Source organism: Dermochelys coriacea, chromosome 6 (genome assembly GCF_009764565.3).
Source record: "Dermochelys coriacea isolate rDerCor1 chromosome 6, rDerCor1.pri.v4, whole genome shotgun sequence".
Taxonomy (NCBI): domain Eukaryota; kingdom Metazoa; phylum Chordata; order Testudines; family Dermochelyidae; genus Dermochelys; species Dermochelys coriacea.
In genome coordinates, this window is record NC_050073.1 from 25,825,956 (window position 1) to 25,838,030 (window position 12,075).

Sequence of the window (12,075 nt, forward strand, 5' to 3'; positions counted from 1 at the left end):
TTTTAGTGTCTAGCAAAGTTATGAATTTAATCTCCCAGGCTCGTCTTTTGAAAGGTTTCCTTTGAGGATGATGACTGATAAGTCAGATTAGAGTGATTGCTTTGTGAAAAGTGTTCACCCATAAGTGAGGTGGTGTTTTTGTCTTTTATCATTTTCCTGTGTGCGTTCATTCAAGAGTATAGTGGTTGTCTGGTTTCATCCACATAGTTGCTATTGATGCATTTAGTGTACAGAATGAGTTGAAAAGTCAGTAAAGATCCTTAACAATGTCTTGAATTGCAGTACATTGCCTGTGAAATCAGGAAGTTGTTATATCTTGATACCTTCATATTGGAGTTCAGAGTTAGATAGAGTTCAGTTGATATTGGATCAGTACTTTAATCTTTGTATGTGTGCAATGAGGAGCACTCCACTCCTGTGGATTTTGGGAGTAGGGGAAGTCTTGCCCTATTTTTACCAACCTGCTCAGCTCTACCCTGGCCTATTGGACTCTCTCGCTCTACCTGGCTCCCCTTCTTAAATTGAACAGGAATGGAGCTCTACTCCTGTAGACCCTGAAAGGTGCACTACAGTACAGCTCCCCTCATGCCAGTATTCGGAAATTGGCAGGCTAAGGGCATGTCTACACTATAAAATGAAGTCGACCTCACTTATGTTGCCACCACAGTAGTTACATCGGTTGTACGTTTTTACAGTTTGCTCCTTTTGTCAGTGGTGCGCGTCCTCGCCAGGAGCACTTGCACCAATTGAACTGTCAGAGTGGGGCATTGTGGGATGACTTCTGAAAGCAAGCAACAGTCGATGTAAGCAACACGGTATCTACACTGACATTGTGTCGACCTAATCACATCAACATTGACTCTACACTTCTTGTGGAGGTGGACTTATTAAGTCGGTGTAGCGGGCAAGTTATGTTGTTGGGAATGAAATTTTAGTGTAGACACTTAGTTAGGTCGACATAAGCTGCCTTGTGTTGACCTAACTCTCTAGTGTAGACCAGGGCTTAGTGTGAACTAATATACCAGGGATGGATGGGAAGCAGCAGAGCTGGAGGCTCATCTCTGTGGACAGTGGCAACAGCTGTGCCCTGTTTGGTCAGACCTTTTCTCGATGAATGATTTTTCCCTTTAATTAATTATATGCATATCTGATCAGTTTTGTAGTAGATACATAGTCTATGTATCTATGATACAAAGGTTATCTTTTTTTTTTAAATGTAGGACCCAATCTATAAGTCCAAGGTGGTAGCTAATTCTCCATGCCCATTAGATTCTTGGCCCTTCTGATGAAATTCCTGCTAAAGGTGCCAGTTGTAATAGAGAATAGGGGTTCAGTCCTCTGCTCTAAGCCACCTTTCTGCCTTCTGGGGCTGGCTCCTGGTACAAGTTAGAGCAGCCCAAAGCTGCTGTGGTCTCCTAGGGGGCTATTATGCTGGCAAGATTTCTGGAGTGCATTGGGTTCTAGCCTCATCCTCTGGCCCCTGGGGTGAGCCCTGTGCTGAGAGGAGGATCATCAGAGGCTGGCATAGAGCCATCTATGTTGGCATTATGCCAATTGAAGAATCCCCCAGGCCATGGGAGTCCCCAGCTGTCCTTTTAGGAAAATCTGTGGTCACTTTGCATAGTGAAGTGGCACAAATTTAGTTCAGCAGAGATGAGGATCTGGATTAAGGGCTTCTTTTTCTTGTGACCTCACCAGACCCTGGCCTCAGGTTCCCCAACACTCTTTAAGAAAACTCAGTCACACAGTTCTGTACCATTGGCCAACTGACTTGCTCCTCACACTTAATAGATTTTTGCTTGCTTGTTTGTTTTACACTATACACTGTCTGGCCTGTCTGCTTGAGACAGTGCAAAGTGAGCAGATGAGCTGATCTGGTCTCAGCAGAGATACCTTAGCAGGATACCTGCTAAACTCAGAATTAAGTTGTGTTAAAAAGTAAGGAAGTCTGATGGAAAAAGGGAAGTCTCAGCAGGCAGACCTCTGTGGCTGATTGAGGTTGGAGGAATAGAACTTGGGGGGTACTCCTTAAGATTATGACAAAAGGAAGGTAAAAGTCAGATATTTTGGTTCTAAAGTTATTTGAGTTCTGAATAATATGATTTCTGTACTGTTATTTGGGTTTGTGGTCGCTTCTGGTGTACACTTACACCAATAGCTAGGGGTGCCCACTCGGGGAAAAATCAGGTAATTTTTCATAGGCCACTGAATTGGGTTGGATTTTAACAGAGTGACCTAAAGGTGAAAGGCTTGGGATCTCTTTACTCAAAACTCTGAATTATGCAGTCCTCCAGATAGGTTTCAGCTGCAGATCCAAAGAAGCGAAGGACTTCCACTCTTTTCTTCACTCTTACTATATTCATTTGTGTTCTTCACAAACACTTTATGTTTAAACAATGTTGGCTAACAAAGTGCACTTGTCAATTTGCTGCTCGCTGGCTGGTTCAATATTTTATGAATGTGTCCCATTCAGCTTTGAATTCTTCAAGCAGGAAATCCGTCCAAGTTAAAATTGCTAGATATATTGCCAGCTGTTTTGCAACTTCCTAATTAGAAGTTTTAATCTGTATTATTATATTTGCATAATATGTGTAGTGTTAATTACACAGAGTGTATGTCTGTGTCATATTGCTCCTGTGGCAATTTTTGGGACTCCTAATTTTTCAAATTATCATTTAAAAAAAAAACCACCAACCTCCAAGCTTTTCCTTCTTTGCTATTCATAAGGAAAGGTGGTGCATGCCCCAGACCCTGTAAAATACAACCATTCAAACTTTAGGTTATATTTGCTTTGTAGCAAAGGGCACCAAAAGAATCTGAGCTTTGGCCTCTCTCAACTTTATATAGCAACTTCAAGCCAGACAATTCCACTCTGGGCTCTGCTGCCTGACAGAATGAGCTGCAGACAGAACCTGTATTAACCCTGACTCCTCCCAGAATCTCCTTTACCAATCACAGCTCCATACTGATGACTTACCTCCCAAAAGGAGAGAAAAAGTCAGAAGAGAAAAAAATCTTTAAAGGGCATTAGTTCAAGTTCAAAGGAAATGTTTAGAATCAGGGAAATACACAGGGCTGTGAAGACCCATATCACACTCCAGTCAATGTGCACATGCAATTCCCATTTGGGTTAATATGTCTAGTGGAGAATAGCTATACCTTTGAGTGTTTGAAGTCCTAGGTATCAGAAGTTACATTCTCTCTCTTTTTCCATAGTTGTCAAAACCTGAAAAGGTGGCAATTCCAAACCGCTATGTTGAGCTGGACCCTGAAGAACCTCTCAGTTCAGAAGAATTAGCCTCAAGACACCGTAAAGCAGAAAAGATAAAGAATATTCTTACCAGGTCTAGGTCAGATTATTTTTATAATCCCTCCTTTTTTTAAAATCTCAAACAACTCTATACCACAGATTTTTTCAGATCCAATGCTGATTATTAAACCAAGGTACAATGTATTGTGTAACTTTTATGAAAAATATACTGATGTAATATACATGATAAATACACTTTGAGAGGGATATGTGTATCTGAACAATATAGGAGGAGGGATTATCTATAAAATTCCAGGCATGTCACTGTGTGCGTCACTCTGAAGCCTTAAAATATCTGTACAAGAAGTCTGAAGTGATAGAAACAGCTACAAGCATGGTTGAAAGCTGTTTTTGTTCAGAATGTCATCAGGCTGGTCAGAATGTCATCAGAAAAATCACTGGTTTTTGTGGTCTGTTACTGTCCAATTCTCAGCCACTTTTACTTTACGAATTACACTTGTGCGCTGTTCAGCTACGGTAAGGCATGTATCTATATCATGCCAAGAATCCTACACCAGCAATTCTCAAAATTTAGCAACCTGAGGACTCTCATTTTGATTTGAAATTTTTCAGGGACACCCCCAACTCCCCCCCACCCGCTCAGTCCTTGCCCCACCCCTTCTCCAAGGCCCCATCCTCGCTCACTCCATCCACCCACCCTCCGTCGCTCACTCTCCCCCACCCTCACTCACTTTCACCAGGCTGGGGCAGGGAGTTTGGGTGCAGAAGGGGATTCAGGGTGTGGGCTCTGGGAGGGAGTTTGGGTGTGGGCTCTGGGCTCAGAGGGAGTTTGTGTGCAGGAGAAGGTGAGAGGTGTGGGCTCTGGGAGGGAGGGGTTTGGGTGCACATCCCTCTGGCAGCTGCTCTGGTGGGGGGGGCGGCAGGACGTCTCCATGCACTGCCCCTGCCCGCAGACACTGCCCCCACAGCTCCCATTGGCCGCAGTTCCCAGCTAATGGGAGCAGCAGCGTAGGTGCTTGGGGCAGGGGCAGCATGCGGAGACACCTCCCCTCCTCCCCGGGCCTCAGGGACATGCTGGTTGCTTCAGGGAGCAGTGCAGACATGGGGCAGGTAGGAAGCTTGTCTTCGCCCTGCTATGCTGCCAGACTCGTAGAATGCAGGCGGCACTGGGAGGGAGGTGGAGGAGTTAATCAGCAGAGCCTGGACCCCCAGGGTTATCCTCGGGGATTCCAGTTTGAGAAACGCTGTCCTAGATCACTGTGATATCAGAGGTAACGCAACCAATCACTACCCTTATTCTACTGCTAACTTGCTTGCTACTGTTTCATTGGTTGTATGAGGGAGACTACACTGGTGATGGATTAATTGACCCAACTGCCACTTGCACAAATCTCAAAGCACAACCCCCCAGACACAAATCAACACAATCACCCACATAACAACACAACCAGCTTACACAGTAACCCCATCACAGCTGCATGAACCTCTCACTTGCCATCCATACAACACACTCAGCACAACACAACCAGCACACACACAAGTTCCAAAACCACATTATCCCTAATTATAGAACACACCCCGCATTTGCCACCTGCAAAAATCTGCACAAATTCCCAGCTCAATCCCACCTAGACACAAATCAACATAACCACCCACACAGCAACACACCTAGGATACACGATAGCCCAAACACACGAGAGCACACATCCCTCATTCACTATCCGCACAAATCCACACAACTCTCCCAGCAGAACACAACCCCCACACAACATAATCCGCACACAGAATAACCCTGAATGTCACTCTGTAGCCTAGAATGTCCACTGAGCCGGTGTGAAACTGTGAAAACAGCTACAAGCATGGTTGAGAGCTCTTTTTGTTCAGAATATCACTAGGTTCAATCATCACTGGGATTTGTAGTCCTGTTACTGTTCAATTGTTAAATTCTTAGCCATTTTCATGTTTTATATACATGCGACTTTATGAATTACAGCCATGTAACATAACAGCATGAGCTGCGGCTACTATTGTCCTAATAATGACTTTTACTTGTATTTCTGAGTGTTTAAAAGCATTAGTGAATCCTGACAAAATGTCTTTTAGGTAGGTATGGTAGGTAAACTGGGGCATGGAGAGTTTGTGATTTGCCCCAAAGGCAGAAAGTCCATGTCAGAGCTGGGGATAGAACACTGTTTTCTATCTATACTACAGCTTTTAGACACAGATTTTTCAAAGAACTTGCTGGCTACTTAGAGCTGGCATAGACTTGCTTATATTGACGAAGTTGAAACTTTCAGCATAAAGAGTTTATCATCAACACAGGTGCCTGCCATGTCATTTATAATCTGTTTGAAGAGACGGGACCCGTAGGCCACTAGGTTGTGCCTCTTTCTCTTAGCGCTAACAAGTATTCTCACTAACTTCAAAGAAAAGCCATTAATTTTTTATATTTCTTTCATGTAAACAAACCTGTTTTCAACAAAGGGTTTTAAGATGTATTTGAGGCTGTGCATGAGTTATTGCAGAAGATATAATGACTACGTTATTTGTTTGTGGTATATACTGTAATCACTGCATTGTCAGTGTATCTAAATCACTGTTTTGTAAAGTATTTTATAAAAATCTGGAGTGTGATTTCTAGGGTATGAAACCAAGCTTTGTTCTGTGCTGTACCATTGATTTTCTGTATGTTTGTAAATGTTAATGTTGTTTTTCACTTTCCCACTAGTATGCACAACCTACAGCCTGCTGTTGCTCAGGACAAACACAACTCAGATGATTTAGATTCACAGCTGCAGGAACAGGAACGCATCATTACCATATCATATGCTTTGGCTTCTGAAGCCTCTCAGCGGAGCAAGGAGGTAGCAGGTAGGCTCTGTTGTTTCTGAAATAATGGCAGTGACAAATGTGTTCTTATTCTTATAGCTATCTACTTTTAAGAGTCTATATGGTTGTCTGCTGAACTGCACTGTATATAGATGTTGCCACTATGATACAATTCTGTTGACAGTCTTATTTAAAATTAGGAATCAAACAGCAGATATCAAATTCTACAGATACCAAACTAGAGAGGCTTGAGGATTGGCTTTGAAAATTTGGCCTGGTGTAAAAAGAAAGGGAAATATCTCTCTGGTTATGATTATGAAGCTGAAAGCCTGCTGTTGTTATAGGTGGCACTGATACATCTAGCCCATCGTATTTGAGATTTTAATCCCATGATCTCGAAACTGTGACATAGCCATTACTGAGTAGCCTAAATTACAATACTTTGCCTTTTGAAGTGACAGAATAGTTTTCTATACTTATTTAAAACATTACTGTGAATGGAAAAAATGCAGAGAGAAATTGTTTAAGGGGAAACAGAGCACTGACATTTTGTTTGGGATGTTGATAGATACTGTCACTGCTGAACCTTGCCAAATGACCGGTATCTGAAACCTTCTTGTTGAACATCTTTGTATATTGCTAAAGAAAAGTAAATAAATCAGATGAGCTGAGGCTAAGCAAGAAAAACGCTAGGCCAGAAGAGCTTTTTTTTAAAGAAAAATTAAAGGGGTTCAGTGACTGGGATAACAGAAAATCAGCTGCAACTTTAACTATAATCACTATGATGCCCTTATAATGCTGAAGAAGTTATTGCAAAATCGGCTTACTGTATGTTCCTGTCTCATGGACAAGTTTAGTGATCAGAACAGACCAACCAGGCAAGGATCCTCTTTGCCTGGTGATGACAGTGGGTTCTTTATAGTGTGTGTCATCATTGAAAATGGGAACTGCACTCTTGCTTTCATTACGTTTGAAATATTTGTTAACTTAAAAAATGTCAGCAGAACTGTATCAAATAGGACAGTGAACATATTAATGGTTGTTATTCCAAGTATCTGAATATTCATTTGTAATTGGCACTGCCAACTCTTCTAGTGGAGAATTGGAATAATGGAAATTATTTCAACCCTGATGGGGGAAAAAACATGTTTCTCAACTGCAATTGTCAGTATGAATGGCACTTGCCACCCAAGCACTGGAGACCACTGCATTTAAGATAGATGATTTCAATAACTGGACATACAATGTTCATCCATAGAAACGCACACAATTTCCTTTTATTGAATAAGGCTATGTATTCAAAGACACAGTGGCAGCAAACCTTGAGGGGAGGCTGATTTTTTTTTTTAGGGGGGAAATGTTATTTTGGGGGTTATGTGTTTTGACTCTTTGGAGAGATTTTGTGTGTAGTTTAAGCGGAAGCTATACATTACATCATCTTTGCTTCAGGAAAGATATTTTCATGGCAACTGATTTGGGAGGATAGGATAATTCATTGAGGAGGAAAGAGAGCACCTGGATGCATGGCAATAAAAGGGCCATTCAATTAAAACAAACATTTGTTTTTGCTGTAAAGTATTTTTTCAACTTCCTATTTGCTGTACATCTTCCTGCTTTCTGCCCATTTATATCAGTGTAATTTCAGTCAAATTATGAAACTGGACTAACAAGTACAGTATCAGTGCTATCCTGGGATTTCAGATTTTGTGTACAGAGTTTGACTGGTGTAAATCAATGTTTTTTGCCATGTTGTTCCAATGAGCTTCATATTAATATGGGTTTTCCTTATTTTGTGTATTGTGAAAATAAACCATTTCTGCTTTTAATGTGATTGAACGATACAGAAACAGGTGGAGATGTTGTTAAATAGTGTTTTCCATGTAACAAAAATAATTTTAACACCCCATTGCATTACTAATCTGGTGCAGTGTTTCCTTTTCATGTAGTAGTTAGATAGTTAAGGTGGCTCTGTTGCAATATGTATGTTTAATTATGCTACCTAATTCCTGTGTGTGTGATCCCTTCTAGCTCACCAGTTGACCTACCCATCTAAAGCACCCTCACCTTCTGTACCACAGCCACCTCACTCCCCCTTAAGCAATGGATTTCACTACACATTTGTCTAAACACCTTAAAAGTAAGAACTAACTGCTCTTTGCATGTCTAATTTGTCATTACATCTTTGCTTTAACTTTGTCAAAAACTAACACTTTTTACTACAATAATGTAAAATTTATCCACATTAATGCATGCATGCAGTTTTCAGTGATCAGAAGACTCTGTTCTCAGACAGTAAATATTGCTACTTTCGAACTAATGCATGAGCTAGCAGAAGCCTTTAAGGTGATTGCTGTAGGTTAAAAATAAGTAAAGGTTATTTTGATCATCTTAGTGTGCAAAAGAAAAACTAAAATGTCAATGCTATTGGCAAATTTGGGGCCACATTTTCAGCAACAATTTCCAGGATTGAAAATGTGCGCATGTGTTTTCATCTGCAAAGTGGCACACACCTCTGTTGAGCACCGTACCTGCAAAAATGGGAACCCTTGTACACAGGCAGTTTTGGGTCTACATGCAATTTTGTGGGGACAAACACAGGTACAGTTTTGAAGAAACTAAAATTAAAGATTAGTTTGAGACAAGCTGGCCTTGTGTAATTAACTTTACAGTAGCTTGTTTGACTGATGCCATGCATGGCAATGGTTTCCCATTAAATTATTATACTAATCGAATGATAATGTTTGCTGCTCGTTTAGGTTAGTTCTTAGCTGCAAGTGTTGTGGGCACCATATTTAAAAAGGACATTTATTGCACCACCATTAAAAACTAACATTTACTGCCCATTTAAGTGGTATTTGCATTATTCCCTATACTTAAAATGGGAAATACTTACCAATAGTTAAATATATCATAATACTGACAGTATCCTGATTTGGCACCCACTGTATCTCCAGAATTTACTATTAGTTCATTCTTGTCTTCCTGCTTTCAGATGGGCTAGTTTTCTCTCATATGATTGTATAAAAATACATGAAATAAGTTGAGTAGTAAGTGTGACTGAACATCTTTAAAAGAGTTAGTCTCTGGCTACCCTGGTTTTGTGTTTTGGAGTACTTTTGAGATCAGCACTTCTCCGAGTTAAGAAATCTCCATACTTAGAAAAGCTCTAGAAAGGCCCAATACTGCGCACACATCAGTTTATGTCAATAGGAGTTCTGTTCAGAGTGGCTGCAGTAGTGGACCTGAACATCGTAAAAGGTGACTTGTCTTCAGCAAGGTGTATCACAAATGATAGACTGACAGCTGTAAAGTTGTTCTGACATCACACAGAGCAGCAGGGGAACATGATGGAAGTGGACTAATGTCTGCCTAGTTCACTTTCCGATTTGGAGGGCCTGATTCCACCACCCTTGCTCAAACTGAATGGCACCTGAGACTTCTAGTAGTCCTATTAAAGTCAAACCGGATTACACCTGGAGTGAGGTGTTTTTCCACGAGTAAGAGTATCAGAATCTGGCCTTGAACTTTTCAAAAGAGTGCAAAAAAGAAAAGCACTGTCCCCAGATACCAACAGTGAACTTGTACTAGGGAACTACCACAAAAACTCACATCCAAAGTTCACATTCTCTTTAAGGGACAGAGTTAAGGAAAGAATCTAATAATTTTAGCCATTACATTAGGGCCACAGTGATGCTTCTAGATCAGTGGACATCATCCAGAATTTCAATGGCATCAAGTAATAATTGGTCAGACAATTTTAAATATCTATTATCCATCCTATCTGATTGAGGGCTGCAATACAAAACCATGTTTTTATGAAAATGTGTACTGGTTGGCATCAGCATACGCTACCGCATTTGACTGCATTTTGTTTTAATTCATACCAGCCAAAGCAGTAATGGAACATTGACATAAGATACAAGCCAACAACCATCTGATGCCAGAGCGTGGAAGAAAGAATGTCTTCATGACACCAGCTTCTCGGAAGATACTCATCTGCTGATCACAGAATTTTTCAAAAACAAATTCAAAGAATAATAGAGGGATTTTCTATGAAAAACAAATGAATTCAAATCATTTTAGTTTGGCATTGTTTTAGTTCAGACTTTTTATATAAATAAATGGCACTTTTAATATACTCTGTATAATACTGATGTATTTTTAGAAACAGAATATATTTTAGATTTTTTTTAATCAAGGGCTGAGTTCATTTTTTAAAAAAAAGCTGCTTACAGAGACTTTACAAAATATTATTGCTTCACCCTCAAGTTCAGATGCATATCGTAAAGACTCTTGACAAAATGTAAATCAAATAATCTTGGAAGTACATCACGGCATTTGGGTAAAGCTAACTCAAGTGAGAAGTTTACTGAGAATTTTCTTCTTATTTTGGCAAAATTGATCACTCTCATGTGCCCTTTAAATAAGAAATAGCAAAGGACTCAGCTTCCATTTCTAAATGTTAGTAACCATCATGTTTGCACATAATGAACAAAATTATGGCACTCAGCTGCTAACTCATGTACATTTTTTAATTCCATGTAGTTAATTTTCAAATATCAGTATCCAGTGTGTTAGCGTTGACAATAACACTGTCCCCATCAGTAACACGATGCTAAAAATATATATTTTTTCTTAAATTAAGAGGACTGGAAAGTAAAAGAAATTTTAATTCTAATGTGTGAAGTAAGCAATAAAATGTTAATAGAATGTGTGATTTTACTAGTAAATATATATAATATTTGTTTTAATTAAAAAGCAATATGTGATGTTTTGCATTATCATGGAAACAACAGAAATAATGCAATATGGCACTTGCTAATTTTGTATGTAAATTTAACTGGTGCTTAATTTTGCCAAAACTTTCAAGTTTGATGTTTTGCTTGGGTATAGGGTGAAGAGTTGGTCAGTTACATATGAAGAAAATGAGTTTAAATGAATTGCTGTTGCTTCTTTACTTGAAAAAAGTATGTATACACTTTCAGTATAAGGCATGCAAAAATCGCACAATATTGTGTAATTTTTAGTTGAGTTCAGTGCTCAGACAGGAATGATTCACAAATACTTTGCAGTGTTTTGCGAGACTTTTAACTTCTGTTTCTTTGCTGCATTCAAATAATGGGTTTAAAAAGAAACTAAATGGATTGAGCTTCACATTTTGTTTAAAATGCATAAAATAAAAATTCATATTGTATTTTTATGATACTCTGAAGCTATTCTTAAGAAATATATTTAGAAAATGCAGTCTATTTTTAACTAACTCAATACTGCCAGTGTCAGCTTCATAACATTTTGCCAAAATAAAATTTTTATTTTTGCCTTTATAAAAAATGTTTGAAAAGAAATTAAATGAATATTTTGCAAGAAAATGTTAATTTAAATAAAATGTAACAGTTTGGGGTAAATGGTGTATGTACAGATTAAAATATTAACATAACACTTTTACTGCTTTTGTCTTGTCAGCTGTCCTGTTGATCATTTTCAACGTTGTTTCTAAAATCTCTGTTAATTACATTTTGCTCTCCCTGGTTCTGACCCAAAGCCCGTTGTTGTCCTTGGGAGTTTTTCCATTTACTTATATAGGATTTGAATCAGGCCTCCTGTGTACCAAGTGCTGAATTTAGGATGGCTCTTAAATACATGCTTAAGTCCATCTCTATTCAGGAAAGCACTTAAGTACAGGCTTTCCTGAATTGGGACCTAAATGTTGATCTTTCCTATTTTAGAGTTTTCTCAACTGCCAAATTCTTGACACTTGGTATAGTATGAAATTAAAGTAGCTAGAGTAATTTACATATTCTGTGTGCAAAAACTGCCACTCTTCATCTCTAATCCTGTAAACATCATGGAGTCGCTTGTGCGATGTATGGACACATATTAACCAATAAAATGTCTGGAAACCAACTGGAATTTAAGACTTCTTGTAATAGCAGGTGAGAGTCAGTTTGTACTATGACAGTGCCTTCAAATGACAT

At 39.2% G+C, this 12,075-nt stretch overlaps 1 protein-coding gene across 7 annotated transcripts in view; it reads left to right on the plus strand.

Annotated features, from left to right (window-relative positions):
• The window catches only part of PLEKHA7 (pleckstrin homology domain containing A7), a 298,007-nt gene extending 286,956 nt beyond the window's left edge, over positions 1-11,051 (plus strand). For 5 of the 7 annotated variants that reach the window (XM_038406259.2, XM_043516489.1, XM_038406263.2 and 2 more), the window contains 4 exons: positions 3,217-3,350; positions 6,000-6,142; positions 8,129-8,237; positions 9,988-11,051. In XM_038406259.2, coding sequence (XP_038262187.1) covers positions 3,217-3,350; positions 6,000-6,142; positions 8,129-8,226 — 375 coding nt within the window. In that variant the 3' untranslated portion in view covers positions 8,227-8,237; positions 9,988-11,051. The remainder of the gene's footprint in view (positions 1-3,216; positions 3,351-5,999; positions 6,143-8,128; positions 8,238-9,987) is intronic. The other 2 variants (XM_038406267.2, XM_043516488.1) reach the window with 1 other exon arrangement.
• The last annotated feature ends 1,024 nt before the right edge of the window (positions 11,052-12,075 follow it).